The sequence below is a fragment of the Cupressus sempervirens genome, chromosome 3, assembly GCF_028749045.1.
Source record: "Cupressus sempervirens isolate cs-2001-9-10 chromosome 3, ASM2874904v1, whole genome shotgun sequence".
NCBI lineage: Eukaryota > Viridiplantae > Streptophyta > Pinopsida > Cupressales > Cupressaceae > Cupressus > Cupressus sempervirens.
This window is the reverse complement of record NC_143120.1, coordinates 516,349,622-516,366,968: the sequence shown is the minus strand read 5'-3', so window position 1 is coordinate 516,366,968 and position 17,347 is coordinate 516,349,622. Positions and strand designations below refer to the sequence as shown.

Sequence of the window (17,347 nt, the reverse complement as noted above, 5' to 3'; positions counted from 1 at the left end):
CTTTTCTTGTTTGTCTTTAAAATTGATTTTGATTAGATGTCAAACCATTCAATTTGTGTTCTCCTTGATCTATTTGCAAGGACGCATTGTCACAATCTTTGTTTTTCGACAAACAAATTTTACAAGATGATGGAGGTTACAATTGATCAATATGAAATAATCATGAGGTTTGAAGTTTGTTGATGGTACCAATGAAGGAGGACAAGATGGCTTCAATTAAGAAAGTTCCTCCTTGGCAAAGATATCTATTTTTTGGCTTAGTGTTGTCTAAGTTACAAGATAAGCCCTTTGGGCCTCCCTCGCCAATACCAAGTACACCTGTCTATGTGTTCACCCAAGTGTACACTTAGGTACACCCAGAATACATATCTAAGCATTTAGGTGTGCCTAGGGTATGTATCAAACGTACCTAATGGTGTTAAGAACCAAAAAGCAACAAAAAAACAATGAAACACATGGATGCACATACTGTCCCCTTCTCTCTCGCCAAGTACTTGTTTTCTTTACCCTACACATAAGTCAAAATGTTTCGATACGAAACATGTATAGATACATAAGCTCAACTTGGTGGCTCACCACTACCTCTCCCATTCTCACTTCCCTTCTAAACCTTGGGAAGAGACCATCGACAGGTTACTTATCTCCTCAAGGTAAAAGTGTCCTAGAGTTCTAGCCATCTTCATGTTTGTCCTAGAACGGCCCCTTACAAGCCATTATGTTCACCACCTCGTTATGCCTCATCCCTTCCTGAGCCTTATGGATACACTATACTTCTTGTATATCATGTCATTACATACATATGTCATTTATATTAATAAAAAATGTATACTAACCTTGAAAAATATGTTACTATTGACTTAACCTGTGTAAAAAATGTAGTTTCAAGACTTTATTGAGAATATTAGTAGGTGGTTATAAATATCATAGAATTGATATTGTATGCAAAGATGCCTTTTATATTATTTGCTGCCCATTTGATCTGATCATAACTCCTATTTGATGCTCTATAATATCCGATTTCCAGCATTCGCAGCACAATGTTGTTATTAGCCTATTTCCCCATGGTTAGATAGGCTAACTAGGGCATAAAGGGACTTAGAGGACTTCTGACCTAGGCAGTTTTGGTTGCAGTTCATTCTAAGGCGATCTGAGGCAATATGGGGGGCACTTACTATTTATAGTAAGTTATTCTAGGCATGACTAGATATCCAGTAGCAGTAACATGTTGATGATAATAGTTTAAAATCAACAAGAAGATTTATTTATCATTGATATGATTTATTATGCACTAATAAAGTTACTTTATAAAGTTAAATTTAATTATTGAACTTTATTATGGCATAGTCTATTGCTTCCGAGAAATATTTGAATTACATTGTCCCCTTTATTCTATAACAGATTGGAGACATGAATGGTAAATGGGGAAATATAAAAAGAAAAAAACACCACTGACAAATAAGAGCCACATGAAAATAGGAGGAAAAAAATCGCAAAATAAGGAAAGGCATGGTCCCCTTTATTTTAACAGATTGGAGACATGAAAGGTAAATGGGGAAATATAAAAAGAAAAAAACACCACTAAAAAATAAGAGCCACAAGAAAATAGGAGGAAAAAAATTGCGAAAAAACAAGGAAAGGCAAAAGTATTATGTTATTTATCCCACATTGACAAAACAAGTGTGAGAGCTCATGTGGAAACAATATAAAAAGGAATGAAGAGCTCCCTTTTTGCATTCTTGGTTTATTGTTTCTCTCTTAAAGAGTTTGAGAGAATTGGATTCGAGCAGATTTGATGATAGAAACCCTTGAGCTTGGAGGCAATGGACGGAAACCCATCAGCAATTGGAGATATCACTTAGGTATCTCACTTATGTTTCACATTTCTGCAAATGAAGATACTGTTGTTGTAAGGTACCTTTTTTTTGTACTATTCTATTTGCTAGGGATTAAATATTGTGAATGAGCTTTGTTAAATATGATTAGATTTATTTCAGATTTGAACTATATATGTATCATTTGAAATTTCAGAATATAATTCTTACTAATCTCTGTATTTTATTTGCAGATAGTAATCAAAAAAGATTCTTTGGCAAATGTGTATGCAAGTGACAATTCAATATTGATAAATACTGAATATTAATTAGTAATTTGAACCTAATATTTGTAGTCACTGAACTCCAAAGGGCAGAGCATTAATTGCTTTTGATGCTCTTCTTGGCAGACCGGTTTGAGTATATGTAAGGGATGAAAAGGCATGTCCATCTCTTCAAATGCAACTATTTATTTCCAAACCAAAACCTGATCCTTATCATGATTAACAAAAGTTTGCATTTAATCAATAAATATAAGATGTAGCTGATCTGCAATAAGGAATAATCAGACTTTGAGCTGATTTATTCAAGCATTTGATCATAACTCGATCGGGGCAAGACGAACATAAAAATGACAATGATCGGTAGTGGAATCTGCAAGTGCAGATCTACAATATACTTGGATCCATTACAATCTGATATAGATAATTATCTATCTCCAATAAGAGCATTTATTTTTAGGGTTTCAATTACATGCAAGTGTGATGATTGTATTTCCAAAACAATCAATCAGCATACCTATATCTGACCAAAGCTACTATTGATTCAACACTGAAGATAACCAAGTATATATCACGATAGGCTCATCTATTGTGCGCGGAGATATCACCCAACTAGTGAAATCAGAGGATATAATATGCTCAAGAATATCAAGTCACATGACATTCTTCTTATATATCCAAGTTATGGTATGTGCGTTGACATTAAGTCTCATGATGTCTACCATAACAAATCATGGCATATCCACGGAAACACTTATCGACCATGATTATCTCATAAGGAACATCATGATCTTCAACTAATATCAAGTCTCGTGATATCTATCAAAATGTCCAAGAGATACTATCATGACATGTCCATGGATATCAAGTCACATGATATCCATCATGATAGTGAAACTAATCATTGTACAATCATCACTTTACAATGTCAAATACAAGTGTTCATTATTAGAAAGATTGTCACCTTTCAATAATGTACACAAGGGGGGCCCATAAAGTGATGGAGTCACACACGGCAATAAAAGATTTTACACGGAGTCACCATGGATTCTCTCATGTAGTGTTGTCATGGTGTCACACACATGACATCTACCATGAACCATTTTAAAGGGTGGATTCATCATAACTACTCCCAGAGGGTGAAACAAGGGTTTCACTTTAAGCTTTTCTCTCACAAAGAAGGATGCATTAAGATACATCCCAAGAAATCACCAATGTTGAGTTTCTCTCTCAGTAAGGGGTCTGATCCCTTACTCTGAGCTTGTCTTCAACAATGTGCAAACTCTACTTTGGTTGAAGGCTTTGGAGAAAATATTGATTGTCAGATCTTCAGTGATAATGTACTCTTAATGAATAACATTCTAGATATCCATCTACGTTTCAGCATTCACATAAAGGCCTTTCAATCTTACACATATGGAACTTCGTCTCATGAATCATAGTCCTCTAACTACTTCAGTTTCTTGATCACTAGAGGATCCACCTTGACATGGTCTACTCCCTCTGAATAAATATGACCAAGATCCTTAAAAGTCAACTGAAGCATACCCTCCATCTACTCCCTCTGTCACAGAAGCATACCTCGATTCATAGTAACATGAGTGAATGTACTAAGCTGTGGATTTATCCTTAGGCTTGGCAACACCAGATATTAAGATAATGTCATTCCTTTTTGAAGCTTCAAGTACATGGATAAACCTCCTAACCTCTTCGTCCCAGGTTGCCTCTAATGAAATGGCAAGCTCCCTCTTGATACAAAAGGACACTCAATCCCAATTATCAAGGATATCTTGCTTCAATAGTCTCTTATTAGTTGACATGATTCATATGTGATTGAAGGTGTTAGATCCAAGAACATTTTGGAGCTACTATTATGAGATCAAGTCCTAGACCAAATAGTATATGACCATCTTGATATTTAAACAAAATCCCATCGCAGTCTGCTCCCTCTCATTGGAAGTGCCCCTTGTCCTGACTTTGTTTCAAAATTTTGGATGTTGTCATACGCCAAAAAAAAATGCCTCAGCAACATTCTTGATGCATCGTTCTTCTCTTCTACAAGAAGATCCTCAAGGAACAAAGAAAAGATCAAGGCACATAGCTCTTATTGTAAATATAGGAATACATGTATGCGATATCCCATTTAGATATTCTCTCCAAAAAAATTTCAACTAATTTTCAGAATCGTAAACAAGAATTCATACAATAATAACAAGTAAATAACCAGCAACATTTAACCAGTCAATAACCAGCAAATACTCCAGAAATGTGTTATTGCATTTGGTGTCTGCTGAGCTCTCTTAAAAGATTCATGAATTTTGTCATAGGATCCTGTGGATCCCCCATTCTACCAATAAAGTGATCTCACCTTCTCCTTCAGGTATAAACTTGCATTCACTTCCACGGGCCGACAGAATCACTGGCTTTGATACCACTTTAATGTTTCATTCTTGGGGGATGGAGGACAGATTACAATAATGAGGTATACGGTGGGTATGAGGTTATCCAAAATGCCAGATGGTGTACGACAAGGCAATAATTAGAAATGTACGATAGTAATTTGGAGTCATATGGTGGAGAAAGGGAGGGTATAGTGGTGCAGACCATACGTTAATGACTTCCAATGGGTATGGTGGGAGTGTAGGTCATATGGCATAAGCCCTATGGTGGAATTGAAGGTGACCATACACTGATGAAGAGAGATAAGAATTTTGTACAGTGATTTGGTACGGAGGTGTGAGAAGTATGCCAATCATACGGTTAGGTGGTCATACTGTTAGGGAAGGTCGAACAAAATGCTATGTGTGGAGGGTAATTGCCATGGCCATATGGAGGGATGAAGGGAGGGGGTACAAAATATGACTGGGGCGTGTGAACCGACGGACTTCCTTCAATGAGATAATGCAGTTGTCTATCAATTACAGAGATATCAATATAAGCACAAAGCGTACACTGTCACATGTGAACTATATATATACACACACACACACACACCAGGAACAATGAGACTTGCAAATAAGAATGTTACTCTGATTTGCTAGATCTAAGCCAAGTAATACACGGACGGAATAGGGTGAGGAATGAATATCACTAAAACCAAAATAGCCAAGTAGGGAAGAACTCTCACTTCCGAAATGGTGAACAGAGAACTCCAACAGGAATTCGCAGTACAAAGAAAATAATCTAAATCGCATACCTACAACAACTAAGGTGGCAGACATATATACCCCGTTGGAGGAAAACTCCCGAGGGAGAAACAACATGCCGACATATGACACGACAAACACCTATGCCTACAAAAAATTAAAGATGGGCCCGAGATATACATAAATCGATCGGGATCCCAAATAAAGTTATTATTTTATTTTATTTAACGACGGGGATATTACGTTTTGCAAGCAAATCAGATAGATACATATATTTTTGGCTGACTAAAGGACTTTTCGGATCATTTGCAAACCATATATGGGCAACTTATGAGGTTTTGTAGCTGTTATTGCATACATTGTTGCTGATTATGCTGGCTACCCTAAATTAATATCAGAAGTGGGGTCTATATGTTGGTTTTTCCATGTTTGCAGTTCATGTAGTTCTATTGTCATATTTATCCAACAACTCATTATCCAATTCCATTTTCATATATGGTTAAATTTCAAAATATAAGGGTTTCATATTATCAATGGTGAATGACAGCATCACTGTCCATAAAAAAACAGTAATAATTAGTATTCATCTTTAACACATACAATTCAAATCTTAACATTTACTATTTGCAATTTTGCTATTTTTACTAATTTGTCAAAGTTTTATTTTAAATGTAATTCTTATACATCTTTTCATTACTATTTTCTAGTACTCTATGTATATCAGCAATGCCCAACACCAACCCCACATTGTCATCCCTGAACTTGGCCCTTAGGCCCTTTATAGCCCCATCTCCAATAGGTGGTGGAACACTGCAAAAAAGACAATTTTTTACTTCTTTTCTTTTGCATCCAAAAACCATAAAATGCCCCTGAAATGCATCATCCTACCCAATACAAAAGTCATCTTGCTGAAAGAGAAAACAAAAGCCTCTTGGATTTGCTCTACTAGGGTTTGTGTTTTCGTACGGCTTTCCTTCTAAGTCCTTCTAGTTTTGTCATACCACATTTACTACGGGATTTTTGTAGCCTTTATTATGGCTTCAGCCAAATTCGGCACAACATTTGATGTCGGTGTTGGAGTTGTTGCTGCAGATGTCAATGGCTCCTCCAAGCAAACAGCCTTGCAAGTTCATCCTGAAAGTATTTCGCGAGGTAATTCCACCCCCGACATTGTTCTTAATATTCAAGATTTTGATAATGCCTATGTGGCTAGAGCAACATACCCTAATAGGCTATTTTGTGGGTCCTACTCCTTCTAAAAGCATGCTCAAAGAGTGGATCGCCAAGGCCTGGACTCCACATGGAGTATGACTAGAAGGCATTGAAAGCCTCACCAAGGGCTTTTTTCTATTTTGCTTTGCTAAACCTAGTCAAGCCGAACAAATCTTTTACCATGTCCTTGGTCGGTTAGATCTTCCCTCTTAGTTTTCTAGAGGTGATCTCAAGATTTTACAATCTCGGATGATAAGAAACTTTGAGTTTTTGTTTGGGTCGAGTTCCTAGGTCTCCCTATGCCTTGTTGGACCTTCATGCAAGCTATTGCTCAAACCCTAGGCAAGGAGGTTTGCATGGATCCGCCTAAATTTTATAGCACTCGTCCTCAAAAGAGGATTTGCATAGAAGTTGACCTTTCCAGGGGTCTTAAGGAAAGTGTTGAAATCCAGGTTGGTGGCACCAACTTCACTCAAAAGGTTCTCTATTTGAGTTTACCCAACACTTGCTACTAATGCCAGTCTGTTGAACACAAAATCAAGGATTGTCCATTGATTGAGTGTAACAAACAACCTCTCAAGGAGGTTCAGCCAGTTGCAACTCAGAAAAAAAAGAATGGACTATGGTTACCCGCAAGGGTAAAACCTCAACGACTCCCAAGAAGACACCAGTTGCTATTGCCCAAGCATCTTCTAAGTCCCCTACAACGGTGGCTAGTGTGGTTCCTGTTTCCAAACCTACTCCTTTGTTGCTGCCTAGTTCAAACCGTACTCCTCAAGGGAATGCGGAAGCTTTTGCGAGTGCTTCCTGACCTACTTAGGTCTGCACATCGCAGGCTACTTCCATAATTGCAATCAGTCTCTCTGTCGCACTCGTAGTCCAAATGGACAATCCGAGGATACAAATGTCATGGAGAAACGGAGATTAATCTCTTCAAGAGATAAATCTCCCCCTTTCAAATCCATAGCAGCTTTCTTACATAACAGTTTCTCCTCCCTTGGGGACGTGGATGACATGTAAGAGTTTTTGTCATGAATTTTCTTTCATAGAATGTTCGAGGTCTCATAGACCTCCCCAGGAAAATACCTGGTTTGTGACACAAGATAGAGGCTGGGTCACCTTGATATTCTTCGTCTTCAAGAAGTTAAGATATTTGGGTTTCTTCTTAATTCAACTTGTCGTGTTATTTGGTCGGATACTACCATGTTTTCTTCCTAGCATTACGCTGGTCAAGGTGGTGTAGTCACTCTTCTATCTTCTCATTTTATTTTTTTTGTTATTTCGCATGGCTTTGATCCGATGCAGAGGATAGTTTGGATTTTGTTGTCTTTTCATAATCATTCCTTTGGCATAGTTAATGTTTATACTCCCAATGATGTTGTGGAAAGATCTTACCTTTGGCATTGGATGGCAGATCAGCTGCCACCCGCCACTTGGGTCATATGTGGGGATTCTAATATGGTTGAGTCAGCTTTTGAAAAAGATGGGGTTTAGCCTTTTCCTTGACAATTGGGGAAAGAGAAGCCTAGTACTACATGCGTAATAAGTTAGGCCTTTTTGATCCCAATGCTAACTGCCACCGTCTTGGTGGGGTTTGGCATACTTGGTCCAACTTTTGAGTTGAATCTAACAGAATTCGCCATGAGTATTCGCTCATGGAAGGACATGCAAGTCCAGTTTCGGCTTGGCCGCCTAAATCGGCAGACATTTGATCTTCTAATTTATGTGGTGCCTCTTCATATGCTACACAAACTAGGGGTTCAGTCAGTCAAGCCATGGTGGAGTGATTGGAAGTGGTACCTTGCCACTCCTATGGCCAGCTAAAAACTCAAGTTGGGTTATCGCTGGTTGGTTCCTCACCTGCCTATGGTTGATGTGCTTAATCATCTGTGGCATTTGCAATCTTCTCACAAATATTAGAGCTTTAGATTTAACACCATTTGAAATGTTATCACTGAGCTGAAGATTGCACACTTTGCCTTGTGTGTTCTTTTCTAGGGTTCGCCTCTCAGTCCTCGACTCAAGTGGGCAGCCGAAAACTTTTCTTCACATTTTTTGGTTTTGTAGAAGGGCCCAGCAATATTGGCTCTAAATTTATGATTGTTTTAGACCCTTTCAGTCAGAACCATTCTCTTGGCATATCATCTTGTTGGGAGAATCTCCTAGAATGCCCTTCAAGTATTCTCAAATTTGGCATGCTTTCAGACTGGAGATCCTATTTACTTTGTGGAAAGATAGAAATGTTGTTCTGTTCACTCACAGTTTTTTGGACATCAATGACTCTATGTATACTAAGGTTTGTATATGTAATAATCTCATGATGCAGATTCAAGTACAGACTGACAAGGTTAGGTTGGAGGTGGCCCACCTTCAGGAATTGCTCAACCACTGGGGTAATGCACCATGTACAGTTGCTAGAGTGCTGATGAATTCTGCTTCTACAGAACGCACAAACGCCCTGTGGCCGTCGGCGGGGTCGTGGCTCTTCCTCTTCTTCCTCTCACCACTCACAAACGCCCCACTCTCAGGCTCTTCGTCGTTTGCCTAGTGGTGAGTTTGTTGACTAGCGTCGCTGCTCTGTTTCTCCATGGCAAGGTATTGGTTGGTCTCCGGTTGCTCCTCATGCTGCTCCAACGGATTTTGGTTGGCCCTCCTTCAGTAGAGACCCGAAGTGGTCATTCCCTCACCTGGACCTGGCAATTTTGTCTCCCAAAACGAAGGGAGAAGAAAAAGATAAATTTGTTCATGCTAATGACGGGTGGGCTCCTCCTAAGCCACCCACTAACCCTACTGATGTATGGAGTTGTGACGATCGCCATGATCCTCCTCCCTCGGCTGGCACTGCTTTGGCTGCCTAAGGGCAGTTTATATATGTTTTTTTTATGAGTAGTTGTTAAGCTTTCTGGCCCTACGCTGTGTGAAACCTCGCGGGGTGATCTTGTATCCCCCAGCCCTTTTTTTGTGAATATGTAACTTTAATATTTATATTAATAGAGAAGGGACTATTCATAAAAAAAAGTCATCTCCCTCTCCTCTCTATCTCATTTTCTCCAAGAAAAAAGATATATACAAGGCCATAAGCCCCCAAACCCCCACTTTCGACCCACAAGAGAAGGGAACATTCTTCACAGCTCTCATTGGATTTTTCTCACACACTTTGTGCAACTTGTCATTGCTACCACTGAAACACAAAAGGGTTTCCACTCCTGAAACCCTACTATTTATTGGGAGCTCTTGTCATATAAGAAAAATATCTCAAACAATGAATGAATACTACAAGAAAAATATATTGCTCAAACAACTAGTTAATCGGATGCGTTGATGGGAAAAAGTGATTGCAGCAATTAGAACAAAGGTTAAACATACACGCTATGTATCTAATTGCCATATATTTCAAATGCCATGCTTCCACATTACCGATGAATTAGAGTTCATGATGGGATTGTTCAATTGGATGTGGTCAGATGCAAAGGAAGGTGAAGAGGAGAGATAGAAACACCATAAATCAAGGCTCACGATTAGATAATTTACTGTGGACTGTCTTTTGTAAAATATCCCCGTCGCAGAGGCTGTTGCACCCAAACATCCCAGCAAGCAAAAACAGTCCAAACACCAGATGCAACTGTCTGTTTCATACTTACTTCAGGCCACTCAAATGTGAGACTATGTCAATGTTTCTGCCTTGTTGCTCTGGTACTTCTGTTTATTATAGAGAGTTAAAGGTGTACAATGCCCAATATTTAACCTGGGCCAAGAAGATTATCATCACCTAGTCTGTCCTGCATCATTTTGGTTAGATTCGGTCAAGTTTGGCGATTACATGATATATATGTCAATTCCTTACTGTCCAATCATGTCAGAAATATACAGTTCTATTCACAGGAATAAGCATGTTAATATTTACGAGTTGCTGGTGCAATCACACAGCGCACAAGTTTAAGAAAATAGAGTAGTAGGAAAAAGGAACCAGGGAGAATTGTGAACCTTCGGAGATCAGTCCCACAAATCAGCAAAGCTAGAGCATGTGAAGGGCAGGGTAAGTAACTGGGAATGGATGGCAAAGCCCAAAGCAGTATCCATGCCAAGGTTCTATATTCCATGTCAACAAACCTAAATTTAGTGGAAGTTTATTTAAATGATAAAGGAGTTCAGCTCCTTCAGAATCATATGAAAGAGTGTTAGAGCATCAGCTACTGGCGGCAGAAGAAGAATTACAATACGTAAAAAAAAATTGCCACTTTGCCGCAGACTTGGCGAGTTAATTATGTTAAAAAAACTCAAAGTTGTCTCAAGATTAATCAAGTATAAAAGAGTTCAAGAAGGAATGGCTTTTGTATTGAGAGAGATTGCAAATGCTAAAATGCAAGAATTGATATGCACAACTTGCTTCCGCATAAAATTGTACTCATAGATTATCTTGAACATTTTCCAGGGAGCTGATAAAATGGATTTCTGCATATGCGACTAATTAACATTTGGGTTACCTTTCAGAGTAAAAGCATTTATATTTGTATTGGCCTTTGCTTGGGGGAACTGAAGTGAAGTGAAGGAAGACAGCGAAGGCCGAGTGGAGGTACAGAATAAATAATCCAGGGCCATCATCTGGCAAGTTCGGTACTTCCTTCTCCGCTTCAATGCTTCTGAGCTCCTTTTGTATTTGCCTTCGTATTTATAATATCTAGGACTTATCTGGATTCATGGCTTCGCGTGCTCCTCTGCTTTCACACTCCCTGCGTTGGTGTTGAAGATGATTTGAATTTATTAGTCCATGCCTATCTATAGGCAGGTACTAATGTCTCAATTAATTTTTTGGAAAACAATTATTCTATTTTTAAAGTTATATCTAAAGTTCAACAAGCTTTCTATTTTAAAATTATTTTATATTGATTTATTACCATTTTTTAATTGGTCCATTACATTTTTGGTGGAGTTTATTTTATTTTTTCACTTCAAAAAATACAATATTTTCTAACATGCATTAATGAATTCATTAATTACAACTTTATCTTTTGCATATTTGTCACAAGTTTATTAGATTTATAAAATAATTACAACTTTATCTTTTCGATATTTGTCACAAGTTCATTAGATTTATTAATTACAACTTTATCGTTTGCATATTTGTCACAAGTTGATTAGATTTATAAAATAGTTACAACTTTATCTTTTGGATATTTGTCACAAGTTGATTAGATTTATTAATTACAACTTTATCTTTTGCATATTTGTCACAAGTTGATTAGATTTATAAAATAATTACAACTTTATTTTTTTTATTTGTCACAAATTCATTAGATTTATTAAAAAGTCATGTTTTTATCTTCCACAACAAAAATAATGTCTTATCAATATTAAGATCACAATTTTTAGTTTTGAATATAATATTTTAAAATTATAATATATTTTATATTATTTTAAAAATTAGTTTTATATAAATCAATAATTACTAAATTTGATTTTTTATTAAAATATATTATTGCTATTAAGAGTTTTATTGTTTTATATATATAAACTTTAGTATATATTAATTTAAAAAATTAAAAACAATTAATCTCCAAATTTAACTTATGCAATAAAATTCTAAAAATCTTAAATTTCTTACTTAAAACTCTATTCATTCAAATCTCGTGATTTTAAAATGCATTACATTATGTTGTATATTTTTAGACAATGGCTAGTCACCACATTATTCTATAAAACTAAAATTTAAAATGTTAACTAAAAATCTAAATTAAATTTGCTAAAATTTATAACTTCTCTTTTCAAAACCATCATTTTATCAAATATTATGTCTAATTTGTTTCCCTAAAGGCAGGGACTCCAACTCTCAAAGAGCTCTTGTTTTTATCTGTTTTGAATGAAGGGTAGTATTTTTTATTTTATTTTTTACGGAGAGGCCTAGAATGTCCCCTAGCTTATGAAAAAGCTTATGATAATTTTAAGGTTTAGTGGCCATTGATATTTATTCATGGAGACAATCTGAGTTAGAAGCTATGACTGGTAACCAAGAGCATATGAGAACATGCAAAAAGAAGTAAAGATTTTACTAATATTTATGAGATTTAGAAGCATTAAAGCTAAGTGTAGTAATTAACATTTTATTTGTACTTTAGTTTAAAAAAATATTGCTAACAAGCAATAGTATGTAAACATATATGTTAGCTAATTGTATTTGCAACAAGAGATGCAATGTGTCATAGTTCCTGCCTAACGCATAATAGTTGTAGAAGTGTAGATGAGTGAGAATCTAAATTAATATTGTGAATGCATTAATTTTTGCCTAGAAATGCACTTGTGATTTGATAGGATTGCTCATATTTTGTTGTTAAATTCTCGTCCTAGAAATGCGCTTGTGATTTAATAGGATGGCTCATATTTTGTTGTTAAGTTCTCGTGCTATATTATTATATCTTTGGGCATTTAAGCCCAAGAATAAGAGGTCAAAGTCCCCAATATAACACTGAGTACTTAATATCATACTACGATCAATACATATGCTTTAGACAAATTTGCACCTTCTACGTTGACAACTTAAATTATGTGCAATGAGGAAAGATATCCATACCAATATTTGAATTATAGAACTTGAAGAAGCGATGAAACATTTGGAGTATCACATTATATGTTTAAGCATACCATGCATGCTACTAGAGAACCATAAGTAGTTGGAATAACTCCCCCAACTATGTATTATTCTCATCTTAATTATCAAATGGAACTCACACTATTTTTAATCATTAGCACTAGACAAAAACTAAGATAGAGATATAGATAGAGATAAATAACAGTATACAATAATAACAACATAAACATATATGCAGAGGAAAAAAACAAGGATAGATAATATAGAGGAGGAAGAGAAAAAGAGATTAAATAGTAAGATAGAGTGATAACAACATAAGTTGTGTGTGAGAGAGAGAGAATTAAATATAATTATTTTTCTTAATAAAACAAATAGTCAAAATAAAATCATGGTTATAATAAAAAATTAAAATATATTATATTTTAATTAATGAAACTAAGAATTTAATTTTTATATTAAAACTCACATTTCTATAAGAAAAAATGAAATGTATTGAAATATAAAAATATTTTATAAGTAAAACTAATTGTTTAATTTTACACAATTATAAAAGGTTTACTATTTAATGTTTTGTATTTCTAAATTTTTCATTAAATTAAGTAATTCTTAATTATGAAATAATATCTATATAATTTAATATGTACATTTGTAAATAATAAATAGATGTAATAAATATAAATTTGATGTTGATGAATAAATATGATGTAATAAATAAGAAATAAAATATAACTATTTAATTTTAATACATAGTTTATAAAAACATAATAATAATTTATATATCTTTTAGAATTGAATTATTTATTTTTTGTGATTATTTCTTTAGTATATTTTTTTGATATAAAATATAATTATTAATTTAATATTAAAATATATATTTAAGTTCTAAATGTATTTAAACTAAATGATAAATTGTTTAAATAAAAAATATTAATAATAATAAATGATATAATTTATAAATTGTAACACTTATCAATTATACATATTACAAACACTATTATAAAATATAATTAAAAAATTATATTGTTTAATTTATTTTTATAAAAGTAAAATAATAGTAATAATTTAACTACTTTTATTAATAAAAACAAAATTAAAATTAAAATTAAAAATTCGAATACAAAGATATAACATATTGAAATTATATATATACACTTATGCATGATGAAGTTTTAGAAACAAGTTATATCAAATAGTCAAAAATAAACATCAATGTACAAGAGACGCAATGCGTCATAGTTCCTGCCTAACGCATAATGGTTGTAGAGGTGTAGATGAGTAAGAATCTAAATTAACATTATGAATGCATTAATTTTTGCCTAGAAATGCACTTGTAATCTGATAGGATTGCTCATATTTTGTTATTAAATTCTTGTCTTAGAATTGCGCTTGTGATATGATAGGATGGCTCATATTTTGTTGTTAAGTTCTTATGCTACATTATTATATCTTTGGACGTTTAAGCCCAAGAATAAGAGGTCAAAGTCCCCAATATGGCACTAAGTACTTAATATCATACTATGATCAATACATTTGCTTTAGACAAATTTGCACATTCTACATTAACAACTTAAATTATGTATAATGAGGAAAGATATCCATACCAATATTTGAATTATAGAACTTGAAAAAGTGATGAAGCATTTGGAGTATCACATTATATGCTTAAGCATACCATGCATGCTACTAGATAACCATAAGTAGTTGGAATAACTCCCCCAACTATGTATTATTCTCATCTTGATTATCAAATGGAACTCACACTATTTTTATTTAATCATTAGCATTGGACAAAAACTAGGATAGAGATATAGATAGAGATAAATAGCAGTATACAACAATAACAACATAAACATATATGCAGAGGAAAAAAGGATAGATAATATAGAGGAAGAGGAAGAGAGATAAAATAGTAAGATAGAGTGATACCAACATAAGTTGTGTGTGAGAGAGAAAGAATTAAATATAATTATTTTTTTTAATAAAATAAATAGTCAAAATAAAATCATGGTTATAACAAAAAATTAAAATATATTATATTTTAATTAATGAAACTAAGAATTTAATTTTTATATTAAAACTCACATTTCTATAAGAAAAAATGAAATGTATTGGATTATAAAAATATTTTATAAGTAAAACTAATTGTTTAATTTTAAAAAATTAGAGAAAGGTTACTATTTAATGTTTTGTATTTCCAAATTGTTCATAAAATTAAGTAATTTTTAATTATGAAATAATATCTATATAATTTAATATGTACATTTGTAAATAATAAATAGATGCAATGCATATAAATTTGATGTTGATGAATAAATATGATATAACAAATAAGAAATAAAATATAACTATTTAATTTTAATACATAGTTTATAAAAACCTAATAATAATTTATATATATTTTAGAATTGAATTATTTCTATTTTGTGATTATTTCTTTAGTATTTTTTTTATATAAAATATAATTATTAATTTAATATTAAAATATATATTTAAATTTTAAATGTATTTAAACTAAATGATAAATTGTTTAAATAAAAAATATTAATAATAATAAATAATATAATTTAAAAATTGTAACACTGAACACTATTATAAAATATAATTAAAAAATAATATTATTTATTTTATTTTTATAAAAGTAAAATAATAGTAATAATTTAACTACTTTTAATAAAAAGGCAAAGTTTTAGAAAAATTAGAAATTCAAATACAAAGATATAGCATATTGAAATTATATTAAACACACACACACACACACACACACACATATATAATTTGAACTTATGCATTATATGAAGTTTTAGGAACAAGTTATATCAAATAGTCAAAAATAAACATCAATGTAAAACTAATAATAAATACATTTAAAATAAAAAATTAAAAATATTTAATAGATTGTGATAATTAATATTGATTAGACATGTGTGAGGTGGAAGATAAAATAATTGAAAAAATAAAATCTTATCAACTTGTCACAAATGTGGAAAAAATAAAGTTATAATTAATACATTCATTAATGCAAGATGCAATTGTTAGAAAATATTTGTATTTTTTGTTGAAGAAAATTAATTTTCTCCCCCACCAAAAATAGCATGGACCAATAGAATGGATGAAAAATGTGATTTATAAATTAATGGAAAATTAGAAAAAAAAAGATATAAACATTTGAAATCTCATATAATCTTTAAAATTCTTGGATTTGATTGGTGAGTGTTAATGTCATATTTGGATTGACATGAATGCATAAGTATTCCTGCCTTGGCAGGAATTAAAAACTAATAATAAATATGGTTAAAATAAGAAATTAAAAATATTTAATAGATTGTGATAATTAATATTGATTAGACATGTTGTGTGAGGTGGAAGATAAAATGATTGAAAAAATAAAATCTTATCAACTTGTCACAAATGTGGAAAAGATTAAGTTGTAATTAATACATTCATTAATGCAAAGATGAAGTTGTTAGAAAATATTTGTACTTTTTGTTGAAGAAAATTAATTTTCTCCCGCACCAAAAATAGTATTGACCAATGGAATGGATGAAAAATGTGATTTATAAAATAATGTAAAATTAGAAAAAGATATAAACATTTGAAATCTCATATAATCTTTTAAATTATTTGATTTGATTTGATTAGTTAGTGTTAATGTCATATTTGCATTGACATGAATGCATAAGTATTCCTGCCTTGGCAGGAACTAACAAATACAATTAGATAACATATATATTTACATACTATTGGTTGTTAGCAATATGTTTTTTACTAAGGTGCAAATAAATTGTTGCATAGACCATGTGTATAAGTACAATTTTAAGTTAGAAGGTAATCAAAATATTAAGAAATTGTTAAAAAAATTATCTCAAATTTTATGTGGTAGAACTTTGATTTTAAAAAGTGTGCAATTAGAAACTCTTCAAACAAAGTATTTAAAATAAATCATCTCAAGGTGTCCTTGTAATTTATATTAATGTCATTGTAGACTAAGCATCCTATGATGTGGTTTCATTTTATTTTTACAACACCCTTGTCACAAGATGGACACATGTTGAACATTCAATTATCAACATTTATCTTGAAGTAAAATAGTCCTTCAATAATTTAGTTAACATTATGCATATTTGAATCACTAAAAGAGGTTAATTAGCTTTGATGCCTTTTTGTGGTTTTGATTAAGATAAAAAAAAGGCTTTTGAAGGGACCTTGAAACCCTTTACAACATTAAAACCAAAAGATAAGCATTATAAGCAACTAAAGATCAAAGGACTGTAACAAATAATTGCCAAGAAACTACTCTAACAAAAATAGATCCGC

At 32.8% G+C, this 17,347-nt stretch overlaps 1 protein-coding gene across 1 annotated transcript in view; it reads right to left on the bottom strand.

Moving 5' to 3' along the window:
- LOC149567440 (putative GTP-binding protein OBGC2) overlaps positions 1–11,092 on the bottom strand; it is a 166,654-nt gene extending 155,562 nt beyond the window's left edge. The window contains exon 1 of the mRNA XM_089820632.1: positions 10,935–11,092. Coding sequence (XP_089676758.1) covers positions 10,935–11,052 — 118 coding nt within the window. The 5' untranslated portion in view covers positions 11,053–11,092. The remainder of the gene's footprint in view (positions 1–10,934) is intronic.
- Between the last annotated feature and the right edge of the window lie 6,255 nt (positions 11,093–17,347).